Below are 21,463 nucleotides of genomic sequence, written 5' to 3'. Positions count from 1 at the left end.
CATTTCTGAACAGGAAGTCTTTCAGGGTTTATGTTATTGGACACTCTGCCTTTGAACACAGTTTCATGGTGTCAAGACAGACGCCCTTTAGGAGCAATAAATATTTACTGCACCCAGCTACCGCTGAGCCAGAGATAAAAAAACACAAAGGGAAAAAAAAGCAACCAACAAGGTCCTGGCTTTCTTGGATGCCCTGCAGTGCACAGGAGTGAAATTCCTGCTGATGCTGCAGCTTCCCCCCCCCCCCCCCCCCCCCCACACACACACACACACACACACACACACACACACACACACACACACACACACACACACACACACACACACACTTGTCTGAGTAACTCACCGGACTGAAGGTGTCTCTCCCCAAGCTGCCTTTACTGTTCAGACTGCCGATCTCCGTCTGCGAGCTGGACTGAGACATCCCCTCGAAGTACGGCCTGAACACAACGAGAGACGGAAGAGAAAACGTCACACAGATGATTTAACAGACACTCGCACAACTAATGCAATAAAAACATCTTTTCAAACTACGACGTGAACGCACTCAGGGATTTATGAGCGATATTAAAAGACGGTGCATCACTCTTTTCCCCCCCGTTTACAAATGTAGCTTCTAAAATGCATAAATAACAAAACAGCTGAAAATAATCTGGTGACTCTGTCGGGTCTTTACAGTAAAGCTGCAGAGATTACTGAGCCATCATCAAACAGTGATTTTTATTTGCGCTCAATCATTAATGCTAATAAATAAGGCGGGCTGTGGGGGGCACGAGGGCAGAGAACTAATTGATATTGATTTCGTAGGAAAGATTTGTAAACAAGTTTAAAGGAGAGTTTCATTCTTTCTTCAGTGAACCTCGACAAAATACTGTCAATATGATAGGTATTTGATTTCTATTACTATATTTCAATTTACTCTTAAGAAATAAAAAGATAACTCATCTAATTCTGGTCCAAATAATAATAAAAAAAAGAAGTAAATATAAGACTGCAATGTGCTGTTTCCACCAACAGAGGGCGCTCAGCATCGTAACGAGACAAAGGGGAGTCGTGTCAGGGTTTGCAGGTGCTTTTTGTTGCACACAGGACACAAACGTTCGGCTTACCTTTATAAGTATTATTACATGGTTCATCATGTTTGAATAGTACGGCTGAGAAATTATTGGAATTTTAAAACACTTACAATAAAATGCTTATTTTATGTATTTTAAATAGCTAATTATCTTCCAAGAGGAAAAAGTCCACCTCGTCTCTTTTATATAATAAGATGCAGTTTGAAGTCGGTGTTTCTGGCTTTATTTATTTCTGTCGGATCGGTTTGATGTGGTGGCCCTGCCTGCTCTGTTACCTCAGCTTAGGTTTCGGCGTGCTCAGGATGCTGTCAGTCTCCTCCATCTCCGGCCCGCTGTCGCTGGGGTTGTACATTTCTAGGCTGTCGTAGAGCTCATCCAGGTCCTCCTCCACCTCCTGGATCTGCTCCCTGGAGACGTGCTCCAGGCCAAAACCCACCTGGACAAAACAAAGAGGAGACACGTGACCATGCAGGGGTGGACAGAAGGAAACAGACCTGCGGCTTCAAAAACGTTTCTGTTCACACTTACAGAGACGATAACAAAAGTGTCAACATCCTGTTAAGGTGTATATCAGTCGAGGAGAACATACAAAAACACTTCTCTTCTACTTTTACTGACAATGTTAGCGGCTTCTTTTCTTCGAGCTGCCAGCTGTATCTCACATCTCCCACACACACACACACACACACCTCTGTGTCTTCAAAGCCTCGACTGAAAATACACGTCGCCTCCTGCACACACACACACACACACACACACACACACACACACACACACACCTCTGTGTATTCAAAGCCTCGACTGAAAATACACGTCGCCTCCTGCACACACACACACACACTCTCTCGCTGAGGTGGATGTGCGACCTACCTCATCAGTGACTTTAAACCTTTTCAGCAAGGCCACAAACTTCTGCTTGATGTTGGGTTGCTGCAGGAACAAAGAAAAACATGAGACCCTCAAGAGATGTGTGTTCATATCTCTGAATGTTTGTCAGGTGTGTGTGTGTGTGTGTGTGTGTGTGTGTGTGTGTGGGAGGGAGGGGGGGGGGGGGGCATGGCGTGGAAAAAGATGCCAGCGATAGGATTGAAAGGTGATTTCATGCTTCTTAACTCCAGACTAAAGGAGTGACTGGATGGTGGAGTTTGTCTTCTGTGCAAACTGCATTATTAAACTCGACTGTGTGTTTTTTTTAGGACACCAACTTGAAGCCTCCGACTCCAGATGTTTGCCTGAGTTAGAGCGTCATGTAATATTTATCCAAAGTGACTCAGCAGCTCAGGTTTTTTCTCAAATATCCCATAAATCTAAATATTCACAGTTTCACAAGATTGAATTATTCTAGAATAAATGATGAGTCTTTGGCTTTTCTGTTTTTTTTAGTCTGTATTAGACTTATCTAAACAAGTCAAACTTTTCAAAGCTGATTTTTTTTGGGCCCCTACAGTTCAATGAGAACAATCTGTAAACATGTTAAGTCAATGTGGTTGACTTGTTAGCAACGAGCTGCTAATTAAAACATGTAGAAGTTATAAAATCATAAGATACCCACTATCTTCTCTGAGCGCCAACATCTTCAGAGATATCGGATTCTTTTTGTATTTAAATGTCGGTCCACGCTAACGTGTCGAGCAGGGCTAGTGTGTTTTTCTGGAGCTTTATTTCTCTAAAATACAAATATATAGTTGGACTGACTTAAAACATTTGAGTATCAAAGGGAGAGCTAAACAATGAGCTAAAACTCACCAACACTAAACAGCTGGTTTAATACGACTGACATTAAAATATATATAACAAAGTTCATTATAATGTTTATTCATGACTAGCATGCTTCTCATGGAGCTGTTAAAGATATGAAAACACACTTTGTGTTTCTGTGTGTGTGTGTTCTTGTTGTTACATCTTTGCAAGGACCATATAAAGGTTTCTAACCTACTGAGTGAGGACCTTTATGGACATTTATCATGTTTAAGAATGAAGACTTTGTTTAAAGGTGTCTCAGTTTCATACATACATATAAGAGGTTACACATTTTGTGTCGAGTGTGTGAAAGGGGGTTCTCAGAAAGATGGAAAAACAAGTTTGTGTGTGTGTGTGTGTGTGTGTGTGTCCACAGGCGGTGGTGTTAGGGAGCAGCAGTTACAATCTCACGGAGACCTCCACATGGGTGCTTCATTAACAACCTGCTGAGACAAACTCCAGCTGCTACAAGCTCACACACACACACACACACACACACACACACACACACACACACACACACACACACACACACACACACACACACACACACACTGTGTACACAAAACAAACACACCCATGAAATGCTGCCCTTCTGAAAAATTACATTTCATTGTAACTTTCAGGGTTTGCAGACAATTCGTTGTTCCTATCTGTGTTCCTGCTGAGTGATTGTGTATAAAAGGTTCTTTGTGTATACGTGTGCGTGCTTGTCCAAGCGTCTCAGGAAGCGGGTGGTTTTATTCGAGTGCTCGCGTTGACTCGTCCCCGTGTTTACTTCCCAGAGAAATTGTCCCGCAATTCATGTACCCAGAATGAGAGGGGGGGGACGTGGTGGAGGGAGGCGCGGGGAGCAGATAAGAAGGAAGAGGTTGAACGAGGTGAGGCAAAGAGGAAGAGGAGCGGACAGCAAAACTGCTGGAGAGAAAGACGAAGAGGGCTGATGGATCACTGGAGGGGTCGGGGTGATTTTCTTACTCTGGTGATGGCGGCGTTTGAAGGCAGCTTGCGCCTGGGTTTCTTCTTCCTCACTTCGTCTTCTTCGTCGTAGAGATACTTTGGAGAAGGAAAGGAAGGTCGGAAAGATTACAGTGTTTATTCTTGTTATTGCACAGAGGCTTGGGAGAAAAATGCCGATATATTACGCTCATTCATATCACAAGTGCCACATCAGTGAAGAGTCATGAAGACGTGATGCAGTGAGTTAAACGTTCAGCTACTTTTCTCTCATTAAAAAGCTTGACATTTGGCACCAGTGGAATTCTTCATGTTGATGCAAAACTAGAGGAGAGCGCCGATTATCAAAAGTTTTGAAAAAAAAAAAGAACTTTGAGAAGACAAAGTTTACATTACAGGTCCAAAGGTTTTGGGCTTCCCCCCCCATAATGATAGTCAAAATCCCCTGTGCTTCACCACAGGTCTACATTCTTTGTCTTGTTGCCATGGTCACACGTTACTGTAATGACCCGAAGAGAAATGATGGCGAGATCTATCCTGACTGTAAACCACCAGCTGCGTTCAGTTTTAATCTTTCCCCCCTCTGTTCTGTCACATCTCACTGCTCCTGCCATTCAGCCCTCCCTCTCTCTCTCACTCTCTCTCACTCTCTCTCACCCTCTCTCTCTCTCTCTCTCTCTCTCTCTCTTCCCTCCTTTCAATTTTCTCAATCAGGCCTCTGAAGCCGTCTCGCTCCCGTCTTATCTCTCCCCCACTGTCTGTTCGCTCCTTTCACTCTCTCTCCTGCCGATTCCCCTCCCGTCCTATCACACGCTCTAAAACGAGAGACGGTAACACAATTAAAGTTCAAATGGCCACAAGCAGCTTCGAACCACTTTACACACACGTGTCCTTTCAATAAGATGACGTGCATGTTACTTTAGTGGAACATGGACATGCAAGAGTTAAGATTCGAGCCCTTTAAGACTCTATTTTTTGAGGGGAGCAGATGCAGTCCACTTGTCCACTTGAATCTCAACACCAGAAAAAAATGAAGTCGTGTTGGAGATGAAGAGCGGGCCTCCTCTCCTGGTTGGTCACCGACGGAGACACAGATGAAGAGCGTGGACTTCACTTCACAAGTACCTCGGGGTGGAAATCAAAAAATAAATCCAAACACTGAAGCACTCTTCAGCAGGCTGCTTCTTCCCGAGGATACTCGGGGAACATAATTGATTTGACTCGACCTTGTTTGTGTTGACGTCCGTGTTCAGCTGATTTCGACGAGCGTCAACGTTGATTGAAAGGAACAAATCTGAATGATTTTAAATGCGCCTACATTGTTTGCGATGCACTTAGAAACAGACGTGATTCCATCGATTGGTTCGTGACATCCAAGTCGACGTTTGAAGACGTTTCTTCAAAGTGTTTCTGAGATACAAAAACAGCTCAAAGGGACAAATGTGTGTCGATCGTAAAGCAAATAAATCTGATTGCAATAACTGACGAGACTCTTTCGAGAACACACGCGACGACACTATTTACACGTCTTGCTTGCTTTGGTAAATTGACTTCGAAGGTTAACGTGGCAAAGTAATCAGCAGCTTAAACAATCATTAGCTGGTATCCAAACACACCTGTCCGTGGATGGGGTCATCGCTGCCTTCCTGTTCTGACGAGTAGCTCTCTTCCTCCTCTTCAGAGTAGTTGTCGATGTCTGGAGATCGATCTGGGGAGACGTACGAGGGGGAGTAAGGACAAATTCAACGAGAGAAGAACTAAGAGATAAAAAAAGAAAAAGAAAAAAAAAAGAGCCAAATATTTGATGACATGATTATCGTACCGGACATCTTTGCTTTCGGGCCCTCGTGGTCGATGGGCTGGCTGGACAGGGAGTACACTCGGATCTCTGCTACGGGCACTGAGGCGTCCTTAAGCTGGCTGTGGAGCCCGAGGACCTGAGCGCCTTCACTCGGGTGCTGCATCACCTGGACAAGGAAGGAAAAAACAGACAAGGTTGACAAAGTGCACAAAAAAACATCTCTGTTATTCCAGCTGATTTTGCCCAAACAGCTGACACGATTCTCCCTTTTGGAATCGAACCCTCGCACGACATTGATCATAATAAGTAGAGAATAGGAAACGTGTGGCAGCACAGTATAATGATCTTGTCACTGTGTTTCTGTTTGAGCCCTCTCAGAACATTTTGGGTCAATCTCTTGAATTTTCTTCAAAGAAAAAAAACGTTCTTTATAAATAAACTGATCTGAGATTTTCTCTCTCCAGCTTCCAAGTCAGTGCCATCAGTGCTCGAGTCGAAGTCGAGTCCTGATGTTCAAGTCCTAGACTCAAAAACTAAACATTTTTAATCAGCGCGAGGCAACATATCGAGTTTTAAAGATATATTGATATATATTCATAGTTTATGTTGCATTAAAATAACATTATGCACGTCTTCTGTAGAGCTGCCAGTTCACCTGTTTGTCATCTCTCTCTTTCTCTTTGTCTCTGTCTGTCTCTCTCTCTCTCTCTCTGTCTCTCTCTCTCTCTGTCTTTCTCCGTCTCTCTCTCTCTCTCTCTTTGTCTCTCTCTCTCTTTCTCTCTCTGCCACTCTCTCTCTTTGTCTCTCTCTCTCTCTGTGTTTGTCTCTCTCTCTCTCTGTCTCTCTCTCTTTGTCTCTCTCTCTCTGTCACTCTCTCTGTCACTCTCTCTCTCTCTCTGTCTCTCTCTCTATCTCTCTCTCTCTCTCTGTCACTCTCTCTCTCTCTGTCTCTCTCTCTCTCCGTCTCTCTCTCTCTGTCTCTCTCTGTCTCTGTCTCTCTCTGTCTCTCTCTCTCTCTCTGTCTCTCTCTCTCTCCGTCTCTCTCTCTCTGTCTCTGCATCACAAAACACACGTTTGTTTTGTGATGCAGAAAATTAATTCATTTCACAAACAGGTCGTTTATTTTCATGAACATGCTGAACTTGTGCAGCCGACTGTTTATAGACACATCGATGTATATTCAGTGACATGAGTTTTCTGCCCAGCACTACCTCCAGGACCTATCAGTGAAGGAAAGAAGAGCATGCAAGAACATTTTCAATTATGGTCCTCATATACACAACAAGCAAGGAGAAGGGAAAAAAAAAAAAAGAACAGCTTCAGGGGAAGAACGGAAAGAGGAGGACAGGCTTTGTCGACGGGTCAGACAGCATGGAGAGAAGAAATGAGGAAAGACACGAGGCAGCTGCTCAGAGGAGGATGAAAAGAGAAGAGGCAGAAAGAAGGAGGCTGCAGATAAACACAAAGAGCAGAGTCAGGGATTAACAAAGCAAAAACTGTCACTGGAAACAACGACAGAGAGAAACAGGAACATGTGAGGATCATTTCTCTGTGCAGCGGCAGCAAACAGCCGCATCGTGTGTGTGTGTGTGTGTGTGTGTGTGTGTGTGTCAAAGTGAGTGACATCCAGCCTGCCTCAGCAGTCTGGTCACACTCGCAGAGTTAATGAAGTCTGAACAGCTTATTATGGAGACAGCCTCAGCCACACGTTAAAGAGACGTTACTGCTTCACATCTGTTTACTCGTGCAGCTCACCTGTCTGCTGGTCAAACGTCCTGCGCTCGCCAATTTGAGCCATTTTCTTGTGAGGGAAGGTGAGAACGCAAAATGTGACGAGGAAAACGCCGGGATGATGTGAAAAAAAGTCTGATGGATTTTTCTGCAGGTTTTTTCTTTTTAGAAAGCCTTCAAAAGACTTTAGAGAGTCGAAATATGATCTCCAATGATGTCGTGCATTATGCAGAAAAAACTTATGTGTGAGAAATGTCATCCTCCATTACCGTGTGCAGCAGAAAGCGAAACTAAACGAACTTGAAAGTTTTCCAAATTTAAAAGAAAAGATCATTATTATCATGAATAACGGGGTTGAAGTTTGGATAACATGAAACATTTCCCCCTCTCTCCTTCTCTTCTGTGCCTCTGGTTTGGCGAATTGTCAGAAAGACGACACGAGAAATCATGAACCCGACGTCGAGAGAATATAAAGAATCTTCTTAGTCAAAATCTAAACATTAAGACCTGTCACCAATTAAAATGAGACATCCGATAGTTCTTCCTCACAGTACCAGCCCGGACAGTGGACCCTGCACGGCCCCATCCAAACGACACTTCAGGTACAGATCCATCATTTCTCCTACACACGCACAGGGCTCGGAGCTAGAATCCAAACTCTCATTGTACCGTTAGAAGAAGGCCATTTTGAACCCATCACGCGTTGAAGTCATGTGACCGTTTTAGAGATTTAAACCTGAATCCGTTTCCGTATTTATGTCCTTTTTCTCTCTCCATGAAGCATTTGGAGGTGAAACACTTTGTGCGAGGTCTTCTACGATGTAAATAATTCAGACTCTCACACAAAGCCACCCTGAACGCGCTCCCGTGCGCCGAACACGCCCCATAAATCACAGCCCTTCTAGAAAGGCTTCACATTGTTAGAGGAGGACGTTCGGTGCTTTTGGCAGAAGTGGCTGAAATTTAATTGGGGGTTTTGATTTATGGCGACGTTTATGTCAGCTGAGAAGAGAACACAAGTCTGACTTTGGTTTTAAGTGCACTTGGAGAATTGGGTCCAGATGGAGGTTAAATAAAGGTGGGAGCTCGATTGAAGTAAAAGTTTCCAATAGATAAACAGACGGAAGTGGGAGATTTGATCTGCCAGAGAGAGAGAGAGAGAGAGAGAGAGAGAGAGAGCGAGAGAGAGAGAGAGAGAGAGAGAGAGAAGGGCATCCTGTTTATTCTGAAGGCGGAGACTGCACAGATGCGGGAGGCAGAGGCTTCATGTTTAGGGAAATGAGCCTGTGGCCGCTCGTTTGTTGGGTCAACAAGCTCAGATCATCGGGGACGTTCGTCCAGCTGAAGACACTCCGCTGACTCAACAACTCGACCCTCAAAACACGCCGCTCAACCTCCATCTGTTCCCCCGATGTGCTGCGAGCTGGAAATCCACAAACAGAATCCAGAATCTATCTGCATTTATCCATCCTGAAACCTTCGACTCGTCCGGTGTTTGGGATAAATGCAAAGCTTGAAAGTGTTTTCCGGGGAAAGTTTGAGAGTCGTAGAAAACACTTTAAATGAAACAGGTGTCTGTTTAAATGTCCCACTGTTAAAAGGAATGAATCAGGTGGTGTTACCTCCGCCATGTTGATGAGTCCCAGAGCCAGCGTCTTGTAGCCCAGGATGGTCCGGTTCTTGTATCTCTTCCGTCTCTGCAGCATGATCTGAAGCTTGTTGGCGTCCCTCTTCAGGAAGTGTGGATACTGCAGGTACACATAAATGCACGTGTAAACAAACACGTTGAGGACTGGCTCGCTAAACGGCTTCAGACGGAAAAAAAGCTTTGACATTTGTTTCCCAGGTCATGCTAATGAGGCCGATCTAACGGCCTGTTGCGTAAGTCGTTCACACCCGCTGACCTGTCTCCATCGTCCTGAAGTGTCAACGCTCTTAGTCATATCCGAACTATGACATAACTCGTCATTACAGAGCTCAATGGCTGCGCTATAAATGGAACCAAATCGAGTCCCTTTAACAACTTTCAAAGCCGAGAAATCGCTCCGCTGCTCCGTTTTAATAGGTTTCCTCTCTGCAGTGCGGCTGCCATCGTAGCTTTAATGTATAATGTATAATGTCTGGCTCGCTGCTCTCGCTAACATCCAGAGAGAGAAACTCCCTGACCTTTTAGCAGCATTTAGAAACATGGAAATTGGAAATGATAAATTGGAGCAGAAGAATCCTCACTGGGAGTTACATTAACCACTCTGCCTGAACGCACAGAGGTAGCGAGCGTAAGCCGCTCAATGAGCTCTAATAATAATTACATATAGCATCTCTGATCCAGAGCAACATTTTTCATGCATCTGTAAGCACAAGGTATTTAATTAGACACAGTAAACACTGATTTAATAGATACATTTTCTTTATATAAGCTGGGAAAAAAAACGATGAATTCTGAATTTAGAGGCAAACACATGAGGATGAGGCTGAAAACTTTTCACTACCGACCTGACCGATATGGATTTTTAGGGCCGATACCGATATTGGAGCGAGTGAAATCTGATACCGATAAATATCGGCCAATATCTTCATTAGATTTATGATATCTATAGAGATAGATATACACATTAATACCTCAAACGCAGTTATCAGACACTTGTGGAAAAGATATAAAAAGAAGACAGGACTGCCTCTTAACTGGACACTAACAATGTAAGTAAGTGAATCACTATTTGACACTCTTGAGAGTAATAATGCTTATCAGTAATCCATATAGCGCCCTCTGCTGGTTTAATGCAATGACACTAATGAAATGAGGTTTGACTGGTGAATAAATCTAGAAACACCTGCAATAACATTAGCTGATACTGGTAGATACTGGTTATGATATCGGCCGTTATTATCGGCTGGCGGATTAATCGGTCAAGCTCTACTTTTAGCAGCTAACCTTTTTTTCATTATTTTGAAATATTCTGGAAAACTAATGTTGTTTATTCAGCTGCTGTGACATTTTCACTTATTAGAGCTGGTGTGGAAGGGATTTAGTTATTTATAGCAAAGAAAAGCTTGTTATTTTTGTACATTTCTGTTGGATCAAAAAGCAGAAGAAGCAAGTCTCTGTTTGCCTTCGACTGACAGACACCTGACCGGACTGAGTCCTCACCTGCAGGGAAAAGGTGAGCTGCAGGTCGGTCTCGGTCAGCCCCGCTGAGGACAGCAGGATCTCGTTGGAGCGAAGGATCCGTTTGGAGCCCTGAGGAGGCGACGGAGAAAGGAGACAAAAAAACATCATGAGTGCAAGGGAAAGAAGGGAAGATTAGTGTTAGCATGCCGAGGTCGACTCCAGCCGAGTTAAAACAATGAACTCTCATCAACCGCATGCAGCGAGGGAAGCGTGGGAGCAGAGGAGGTCGAGTCAGAGAAGGAACTTGACTAATAGGAGGGAGAGAAGAGGAAGGATTGAGCATGTGGCAGCAACAGCATGAAACAAAAAAAGAAAGAAAGCAGCTTTAAGTGTGTGATGTGCTTGAAACTAAAGAGAATTTATAAGTTTACTTTGAGAGAACGGAAGATGGAGATGGGAAACGAAAACAAGCTAAGGAGGAGGAACAAGGAGTGGAGCAGTGAAAGGGGAATTAAAACATCTCAACAAAGAGCTCATTGGTTTTCCACAATTATTGAAAAGGAAGAGCACGCTAGAAGAGAGGTGAAGAAACAATGAGCAAACAATATTTCGATTAACTCCTAAATTCCCATCCTAAGTATCATTTGAGAACAATCTTATCAACCATCAAATGAAAAGCGTATTGGAACATTAAATTACGGCATTAGTACCTGCAGTTTGACGGCGATGACCACAGACGTGAGGTCTTTATCCAGCTCCTTCAGCATGATCAGCTTCTTCAGGGTCAGATTAAACAGCCTGTGGACAAACACAAGGAGACTTCGATGAGGAAACACCTCCTCATAAAATATAAAACATGGAATCAGGATCGCTCACTAAAACGGTTCAATAATGAAAGAACCAGCAGGGTTACACATCTACAAGGAATATCCAAAATGTTAACTATAAGGTATTGATAATATAAAGTCATATTCCAGCGCATTACTAATTTCAATAACTTTAAGCTACTGTCAGAGATTTTAGCTACAGAGGCTGAAAATAAACAGTAGTGGACTTCCTGGATGGTCAACAACACAAGCTACACTTCATGTGGGCTGAAAGGACTTCTAACACTGATTATGTGCCATCTAACATTTCTGACTCTCCAGTCAAATTACTCTTCAAAGGGCCTTTAGTGCAGCAAATGTGTATTGAGAAAAAAAAGAAAGAAAGATGTAATTCAGCCCACGTTTGGACTGAAAATAGTTAGCTATTTTTGTGAAAGTGTGCTTTTTTACAACTGAAGCCAACACTTATGTCAGCACAAACACACACACACAAAAATGCTGGCCGTCGTCCATTCGAGACACATTGAAGAAGCAGGAAGAGGAGAAAGTGGCGTCTGAGCCACAAGTTTCCTGCCACTTAACGCCGCCAAAAGACCACAAAAACAAACACAGACGGAGAGGCTTCAAGTGTTTTAAATGCTTCACAGTTAGCAGCTAGCATACATCTGCACCAAAAAAAAAGAAGATAAGATTATCCTTTAATACTGATTGTGATAGTTTGTGCACAAAACTAAAAAGACAACATGTCAACAGATAGAACTTGTACGATGCTATCGGCGAGATTGATTTAATCACACAAAAAGAGGAGCGAGCGGCTAATAAACACTAGCTACAGCTTTAACGTACGGGTGATGCACGTAGCAGCCATGTTGGATTCTAACTCGGGTAACTCTGACTTTTCGACTAGTAAATACGACTTCAGGGGGTCGATCCAGTTGACACTCCTAACTGTAAAATTTGGAATTTCCCATTTCCCAGTTAAAATGGAATGCAGCCTAAAGCTAGCTTGTAAATTAGCTAGTGCTACATTAAGAGCATTTAGCGCGAGGCACGATGAATAGTACCGCGTACACTGTTGAGTAAGTGTTGGGTTCCCAGTGGTTTTCTCGAAGCGTTCTGTATATAGAGAAAAAAAGACACGCACCACACCCAAATAGCAGCTGTGCAGCCAGGGGTCAACCTATTCAATAATTCAGCACCAGGAATCAAGAGGCAGAAAGTAAAACACTCGAGCAGAAGAAGCCGACTGAGAGAATCAAAGAGAAACACAAAAGGAGGGAGACAAGAAAGTGATCGACTTTTATGTCAAAGTTTGATAAGAAAGAAAGAGGCAGAGACAGACGGGCTGACAAAGGAGCAGAGAGGGAAAACAGACGAAGACGACGAGGAGGGTGACGGAGGGAGATGATAAAAGATGAAGAGCGATGAAACAAGCAAGCAGACAGACGATGAAGACAGAGGAGAGATGAAAACGGAGGGACACATCGACAGAGAGCAGAGCGACTGGAGGATGACAGAGAACGACTCAGAGCGTTGAGAGGCAGATTAACTGTCTGACATTACAAGATTAAAAAATTATAATTTTTTTTTGTTTTTTCTGATGAGGAGAGAAGACTCATACTTTTTCTATAATGTTTTTATTATGTTAATCAAGTGTGGACACTTACATTCAGAAGGTGTTTTTTGTATTTGTGCGTAAATAAAAGGCTGCTATGATCGTCAGCACAGCCTGTGCCGATCACGGACTCGGACAAATAGGAAGATTATAATCAATAAAATTGAATTACGGAATATGCAGACGAATGTGTTGTGCTTTTGCTGAAAGATAATATCCAATTTACAGTTCAGTCATTTATCAGGTCAAATTGCCTGATGCTTTCGTGTTCACCTTTTTAAATGTGAAATATTTGCTGCTTCTTGTTTTGTCTTTTAAGGAAAAAGAACTTTGAGAACTTTGTTCCGATAGGTCAATTACACAGCTGGTAGTATGATTTGTCGCTGCTTTGGTTATGGCTAATCACATGTTGCATTTTACCGAACAAGGCATGCTTTGATTGGTTGTGACATTAACAATATGTACAGTTTTTTTTTTTTTTCTCCTAGGTCTGTGTTAAAAAAAAAAAAGGGAATCGGAGAATTCCCTCGAGCGTAAGCTTATGTGATCATGCACAATTCAATTCAAAAAAACGTTATTTGTCCATGTGGGCACGTAGCTTTTTCCATTAAAACCCAAATTATTATTATTATATTATTTATTAAACTGGGATCTTGTGAAGATTCTGTGAAATGTGTGTTGTTGTTGTTTTTCTTTTTTACAATATTTTTTTGGGACCTGAAAGAAAATTTGAGTCTTCGGCTTCTCCGATGAATCAGTAGATGTTTTGTATGCAGCATTTATACATCACATTGGTACCTTGCTCAGAAATGTTCTTGTACATGTTGTAGTGATGTGAAGCCACAATCATTGAACGTAGCTGAAGACTTTTCCCGACTTAAACCACATTAACCATTTTGAGTTGTGAGAGCGTCAGCACTGATAGTCTCCGGCTTTGTGCAACACTTGTGAAAGAAGAAGTCTGTGACATGTCAGGAGCAGGATGGATTTCTCCCATGGTAAAATACTATCACTCCTCAGTCCCTGCCTGAAAACAACAGCAAACAACAATCAACACAATCAATACTAAAAAAAACAATGGACAAAAGCACTCCGCAGATCAATAGTCCAGACAGGGCCGAGATTTATAAGTGACATTATGGTGCAGAAACACAAACTCCAACATTTAATGCAACCTCTGACAAGGACTCTAAAGATTGAAAAGCTCCCCCCCCCACACACACACACACACACATACACTGTCACACACACACACACACACACACACACCGTCACACACACTCTCTCTCTCACAGCCTTTCATCTTTCTCGCTGCGCTCACATCCAGACAGTGAAACGGACAAGTGGCCCCGACTGCTGATGCAACCGCTGCAACACCCAGAGTGTCTCTCTGCGACTTCCCGAGGCTTTTCAGCGCCGCATCAAAGTGTCCAGGACGGGATGGAGCCATGAATAAAAACAAATCCACTTACTTTCCCTGGGACAGAACGGGCCAGCTAAGTGCAGCCTGTGCTTACACCTGCTGGATGTGAGTGGATGAATCAAGGTGGAGAGGAGGCGGAGGAGGAGGGTGGGTGATTAAGAAGTGAGTCAGGCATCGAATCCTTTTAACGGAGAACCTTCAACTTTGGCAGAGCTGGTCGAAAAAGAACCTGAATCGTTATCCAGTCACTAAAGAAGTCGACGACAACATGAGTCATTATTGTTTGAAGTTTTGATTTGGTGCTGAGGCTTTTGTATGATTGTGAGAAAACACTTTTTTTTTTGGTGCCTTGCTTGGAAACTTTTTGAAGGCCCGCAAATTCCTGAAAATCCTATTAAAACATTTTATTAAACATTTTTAACGTGCTAGATTTTTTAACATTAACTACGTTTATTATCTACTTGGCAGAATATCGAAACTTTCTTCACGCACATGAACTTAAAAATGTAACTGTCTGTTATTTGATGACTACAGTCTGTTGTTCATCTTGGTTCTGGCTCCTGTCAGAAGGACATCATCGGCCTGTACCTGCTCTGTGATCAATCACAGGGAGGAAACAGACAGTAACTGTTTACGACCCCACTGAGGCCTTCATCAGCAGACATTACGGCTGGAGGTTAGAGCATCTGCTGGGTCTTAAAAGCACCTCACAGCCTATTATAAATCTAAACTCAGATAAGCTGTCCGCGCTCGAAATCAAAATCAGAAACGTTTCTTTTTTTTAAAGGTCTGAGCTGAACTTCTTTACTTCCTGCAGAAACTAGGTGTCAACTTGTCTGAGTGGCTCATTGGGTACAAAACGTATAATGTATGTATAAAGTCTAACAGCTGCATTAATGCAAACTTCCCCTCGAGATACACTCATAGTAAATACTGAACTTTAATGTTGCAGTAAATTGATGGTACGTAGGCTGCTTTATGTTTACAGGTACTCGGTCACACCAGAGCAAAGCCTTTAAAAACCTTCTGTTTGATAAAGCTTTTCATGACGCAACAATCAAAGAAGAAATCTAAGACGTTAGCTTCAAAAACTGACAAGTTATAATAGCCACGTTTCACGGCTGCTGTTTTTTTTCTATTTGTTTTCTTACACCTGTCTCACAGGGAACAATGCTCTGAGGTGACCCCCCTGCACTCCTAATTTAACTAAATCCCACCGGACAGATCAAGTCCTGTAACGAAGATCTTCTCCAGCCTCGACAGGAGCCCAGCGACAGGCGGTGTCAGCGTTTGTTGACGAGGGGAATCACATGGCAAAGTTCACAACAGTCCACCACTCTGGTCTCTTTCTCGCCTTGTCACTACACTGTGAGCAGTCACAACACGTCATCGTCAATCCCAACTAAACGGGAGAGAGGGAAGTGGGATTTGAAGAAACAGAGCAGCACAAAAATGAAGACACAGTGGAGGGTTGTTGTTTTTTTTTTTGAAGAATGGAAAAATACACAGAAGTCGTTACAAACCTGCTGCTACGCCGCAACAGCCGGGATATAATTACAGTCTGCAACACATAATGGAAAAAAACAACAAACCAATTTGTCTTTCAGTCGAGCTAAGCCAGGATTGTGATTAATTCCCAGTGGGATCCAAATCTCTAGCACCCAAAACAGCGTTTGTTTTTTTGGTTCAGGCGTCTTTAAAACGACATGGACGAAAACAAAGTATGAAACAAATAAAAGTAGAGTGAAGTGTTGAGGTTTGAGTACAGAGAAAATAAAACACAGACAAATGATTTTATGTTGAGTAGAGAAAACTAAGATTGTTTATTAATCCATTCATCTGCAGATTATTTGTAAATAAATGAAATAATTAAAACATTTAAATTTTACACTAAAATATCTTGATAAATTAAAAATTGACTAAACCTATGTTATATAATATTTGTTTTTGTTATTGAGCACTTAAATTACCATCAATATTTCATTTAGTTATTAAAGCCAGAGAAATCAGTAAGCTCATAGTTGTAACGAGACATGACGTGTTATTTGTTGCCGTGGAAACACCAGATGTCAAAAAATCACTACGTAAGGAAGCGGTACTGTTGCTGTACGTGCTGCTGTGATAATACTGGGATAGATCATAAGTAAACATATGGTCTTTAGCAGTTTGTCTCGACTACAGTCATCCCTGAGATTGTTTTCATGTGGGTGGAAGGAGCAGCACAGAGAATCACTCCCATGATTCCCCGCCAACCTCATCTTTTGTTATTGTTTTGTCTGAGAGCCGCCTGGTGGACAAATGTACATCCTGTCCCTTTAATAATAAGAGTTTATGAAAGATATCGTCCGGTGCATCGGCCGGGCCTTTTGGAAACTTCAAGAATAAAATGTTGTTCTTGCTGTTGGGTGAATATTTAAATGAGTCCTTCATACGACAAGCTCAGAACTTTTTTTTCATCCTCTTTCATGCTGCGTTTCCTTCCGGTTGTTTTTTTTATATTAACTTTTGATTTATGGCTGTGATTTGTGTGAGCGGTGCACCTACATTTGTTATCTTTGGCAGACATGCTGCCGCTGTTTATTCAGAGACTGGCCTTTCCATAATGTCACAGGTCAGTCTTCCCACAGACATTATTGAACCGCTCTTTCATCCTCCCATGCAAATAAACAAACAAGAAGCAGGGACTGCTGGGAAAACACCAGGTGCCATCAACCAGAGGGGCATTAAACATTTAGAGGGTTTGTCATATAGAATCATGACCATTTTTCTCGACGACAAATTGATGCAATCAGGAACGCCCCCCCGAGGACGCCCACGAACACTGCTCAACGCAACCACACAAACCCGTCTTCGTTGGGATGTTTTCTGTTTACTGTAATATTCAACCACTGTTTCACAGGTACACAAAACAGGACACGGCTGCATGTGAACTTCACATTCATGAAGGTTTTGTTACTTAACTATCTATTGACAGATTGTCAACCCCCCCTCAAACAGAAGTAGTTTCAAAGACGTAGCTGCTGTAGATTGATGTCTGACGATCTACTAATGGACGTACTGAAGACTTCAGGTCAAAAAAAGATGAGAGAAATATTCAGGACACTAAATATCTACTCTAAAAATCTGACCTCAAGCACTGCCCACCTTCATGTTCCTCTTCTGTGGACGTAAAATCCAGCAGAAACAAAAGAAGAAGTGCGACTAGCGTGTTGTGAGGAAAAATGTGACGACACACATTACGTGCTTTTTAACATAATGTTGAGGAGCCGGCAGCTTTTAGAGGAAGTGCAACTAGGAGCAACTCCACATCGGCTTTAACTTGTGATGGCTGCAGCTTAAAGCAGACGTTGCTGATACAACAGTGTATTAAAGAAATGAGGAAGGGAAGTGCGTTTGTGTTTTATTCATGTTCTGTCAAGCACCAACGCTTCAGCGCTGAGCTCTCGTTTCAGAGACAATCACAAGTTTTAGGAATGTTTGGCAAAAAAGAAATAAATGACCCAACGGGGAGAAACAAGTGTGAACATAAAAGGAGCAGAAATCCCTCTGAAAACATCTTCTCAAACACTTAACAGTTTATTAAACCCTCAGTAGATGTAACAAGGGCGAGGATAGTAATGACTACATCCCACCCAGGAACCAACAAACAATGAACTCACTAACAGCTGCTGTCACGTGTATAGTCCCTTTGGAGGCTTGGATAAATGAAAATCTCATATTTATTGTTGACAGATGAAACCAAAGGAAAAAAAAACCCCAAAACCACCAATCATTTGAAGTAGCTTTAACAAGAACTGCGTTGAGTCGACGCCTGAGTTTGACCATAAAGATGCAGAATAATCCATATAAAAGCCTCCGAAACAGGAGCTGCAGAGACTCTAAGAGGAGAAAGTAATGAGATATTTGAATGTGCAAAGATTTCAGTGTTTAACAGGATTTATCGGCGATGTGAAAAAAACAGAAAAATAAACTGTAATTTAGTGCGTTTAAACACTTTTAGACACATAATGGAGACCAGATGGTCCAATCAATGTAAAGTAACTTCACGAATCACCGCCAATCACCGCTTGACACTTAAAGAGGGTGATGATGCTTGTTGTAATCTATAAAGCGCCCTCTGCTGGTGACCGCCAGAAAGAGAACTGCTCGTGTGATACGATCAGAGTCAAATGAAATGCTTTTTGACAGCTGAAAAAAAAAAGTAATATTGACTCATATATGCCATAAAACTTGTCACTTTTAATATTTATTACTAACCTGCCAATTAATCGGTCGGACTCTACCAAATATATAAATTCTGAAGATGACTTTCAATTAGTTCGCCAAAAAAACGACGTGAAATGTGAAGACGTGTTAATCGTAAATCCACACGTTTTTCAAAAAGTAATTGGCGTGTCAAGCCGGTGTCAAAATGAGCTTTAAGGAGAATTTAGTGACTGTGGCTGTGAGTGACATGTGTAAGTACGCATGTCTGGGTGTGAATGTGTGTAGCTTTAAAAAGGAAAGGTGTCAGTGGTTCCCTTGACAACGCTCCATCAAGGAAGGTGTGACCTTCCCGTGTCACACAAGCAAAACAACATGAGAAGTGCTCGGTAAGGAAGGAAAACCGTCCTTCCGGCGACCTTCACACCCGTGTCTCCTCGTTTATTTTCTCACCTCCTCTTTTCCTCCCGTTCTCACTCTCCTCCTCCTCCCATCCAACCCCCCTTATTGCTCCACCTCCTTCGACTCCTGCCTTTCTCACCTCTCCTCCTTTTCCTCATAATCTCAGCTCCACCCCGTCTCCTCTCTGAAGTAACCCGCCGTCCCCCCCCCTCTCTTTGGTAATCGTGATCAATGGCAGTGCTGATGCCGCTGCTGACAGAAAGAATGAGAGTCTCACCCCTCTTTTTTTTTTTTTTTTTATTAGCCTCCCCTCATCTCTCCTCCAAAACTCATTATCATTCCAAAGCACACACAGCAGAGCCCTCGACTTGGATACAGAGAACTGAAATATCTCAAACATGTTATAAGAGCATGTGCATGAAGGAATGTGCAGGTGTCAGGTAAACTAAATCAAATTAAAGGTTGAAATGAGGAACATCAAAATGTGTTTCAGAAGCTAATGAAATGACGCTAACAGAAGAAGCTAAGACGATAAGGCATTATGGTGGAGTTTCATATTAAAGCTTCAATAGTTTCCACCGTGTGTGTGTGTGTGTGTGTGTGTGTGTGTGTGGTGTAAGGCCTCAACACAGCAGGGGGTTTGATTCCCAGCTTCTCACTTTAAACTTATCAGCAGCCTCCACACGCTGACCCCTGAAACCTCAGTGTAAACAGACCTATATATAGACACTGTAGTGCATACACAACACACACACAAAGGAGGCAGCAAAAACAAATAGGCTCATTCAAATGAACTTGCTGGGGAAATGCAGAGTGCACACAAACAAGTCGAGAAAGACGAGACAGACGGAGACGGAGACAGAACGGAGGAAAGGGGAGGGCGAGTCAACGTTATCTCGTAGCGTGGATGTTCGCAGGCAGACCAAAAAATAACAAGCATTTAGTTGCTCACTAACAACAGTCTTAAAATAGCTCCTGGGCTGAGTGGAGACAGCCTGTGAAGATGTCAACAGTTTGGCGGAGGAGCGCTGAATCATTTCTTTTTCCTCCTTCTTGGCGTTATTTTAACATGCAAAGCAGCGCGATCCTTCCGCAAACACGTCTGAAGCTCTCAGTGAGAAGAGCGACACGGAGCCGATGACTGACGGGCTCAGCAGGAGCTCAAACCCAGTGAGGTGCTACGCACATCTGAGGGCGGTTAATACTTCAGATTTCTCATTTGTTGGACAAGTTAAAATAAATAAAACGACGGCCTGTCAGAATGTAAAGTGAAGCCGACATTTGCAGTAATGGATGAAGCTCAATGTTTAAAAGTGAGGGATGTAACTGCATGAAATAAGAGCCATAAATGTGTCATAGAGGAACAACAGGGTTTGTTTTACTCAAATGTGATTTTTTTTTAATTTTAGAGTCATTATGTTCCAGATTCATTTTTCCCACAGCGGGATTTTACTGGCGTGTTGCCCGATGTTAAACATGCTAGTTTACAAAAATGTGTGATGAAAAAAAAGAGAACAGCTGCAACAAGTGACTATAGTGAAGACAACTCGATGTCTTTGTGTAATTTTAGATGTAAGAGATACAGGCGAAGATGCGTTATCTGTAAAATAAAGCAGATAATCATCAGCAGAGTTTCGCTCTCTGAGAAGTCAAGCTGTTATTAAGTCAGCAGTTTTTGGCTGTGATTAAAACAACGCAGCCACATTTACTTGTTTCCATCAACATCAAAAGACAGGAGCAAATATTTCACATAATGTTCTGACGTGAGCTAGTGATTGAAGACGCACAACAGCATAGCTGTGGGAAAGTTTAACACATCCTATTTTTAATGGCGTAGTATCTTCAGGTAACAGAGAGGCGGCAATTACAAATCCAATAACAAACACATTTTAAAAGCATCCCGTCTATTTGGGATTTTTGGGGGGCAATACGACATCGATAATGCGAAGAGAAAAAATGTGACACTATCATATCGGCCGATGACTTTCTTCGATCTATGAAACCTATGGAGACAGATGATGTTTGTTGTAATCCATATAGCGCCCTCTGCTGGTGAAACACAACAGCTAGTGTAAGACAATGAAACTCAAGTAAATGCGATTTAACGGATCAATAAATCTATATCTGCGATACATTATCAGTTCCTACAGTTACATGTTAATATCGGCAGATATTATCGGCTGGCCAAATAATCGGTCGAAGGTCATGTATGTGATTCTGCCAACAACAACAAAAAGGTGTACCATGTGGATTTCATTGACACATTTCTGGCTACGATTCCCCATTGAAAGTCTTGTTTGGACCAATATCACAGTGAAGTGCTTCAGCAAACAACAACAATGATGTTACTGATAAAATGAACGCTGTGGGTTGGCAGACTGTCAGTCAGCATGTATTTGCTGCAAGCCTCAACAAAGCGACAATTATGCAAAACCTACGAGGAAATCCCTTCATCTAGGCTCTTGGTGATATTTGTAAATATCATTTTTAATCACACTTTTTGTACCTGGACTTTCCAGAGCTTAAAGAGCCATGGACCCCGCTTTGCCAGTTTAGCAGAGCTGAACACCTGAGCTTTC

At 42.5% G+C, this 21,463-nt stretch overlaps 1 protein-coding gene across 1 annotated transcript in view; it reads right to left on the bottom strand.

Moving 5' to 3' along the window:
- Nucleotides 1-21,463, bottom strand: part of pacs1 (phosphofurin acidic cluster sorting protein 1) — a 51,378-nt gene that overhangs the window by 9,377 nt on the left and 20,538 nt on the right. The window contains 9 exon segments of the mRNA XM_079371602.1: nucleotides 50-440; nucleotides 1,352-1,512; nucleotides 1,947-2,006; nucleotides 3,795-3,872; nucleotides 5,390-5,481; nucleotides 5,596-5,740; nucleotides 8,928-9,053; nucleotides 10,454-10,543; nucleotides 11,125-11,212. Of these exon segments, the coding sequence (XP_079227728.1) occupies nucleotides 50-440; nucleotides 1,352-1,512; nucleotides 1,947-2,006; nucleotides 3,795-3,872; nucleotides 5,390-5,481; nucleotides 5,596-5,740; nucleotides 8,928-9,053; nucleotides 10,454-10,543; nucleotides 11,125-11,212 (1,231 nt within the window).

Source organism: Symphodus melops, assembly GCF_947650265.1.
Source record: "Symphodus melops genome assembly, chromosome: 20".
Classification (NCBI taxonomy): Eukaryota; Metazoa; Chordata; class Actinopteri; order Labriformes; family Labridae; genus Symphodus; species Symphodus melops.
Note: the sequence above shows the minus strand (reverse complement) of the source record. Positions and strands in the feature narration are given on the sequence as shown.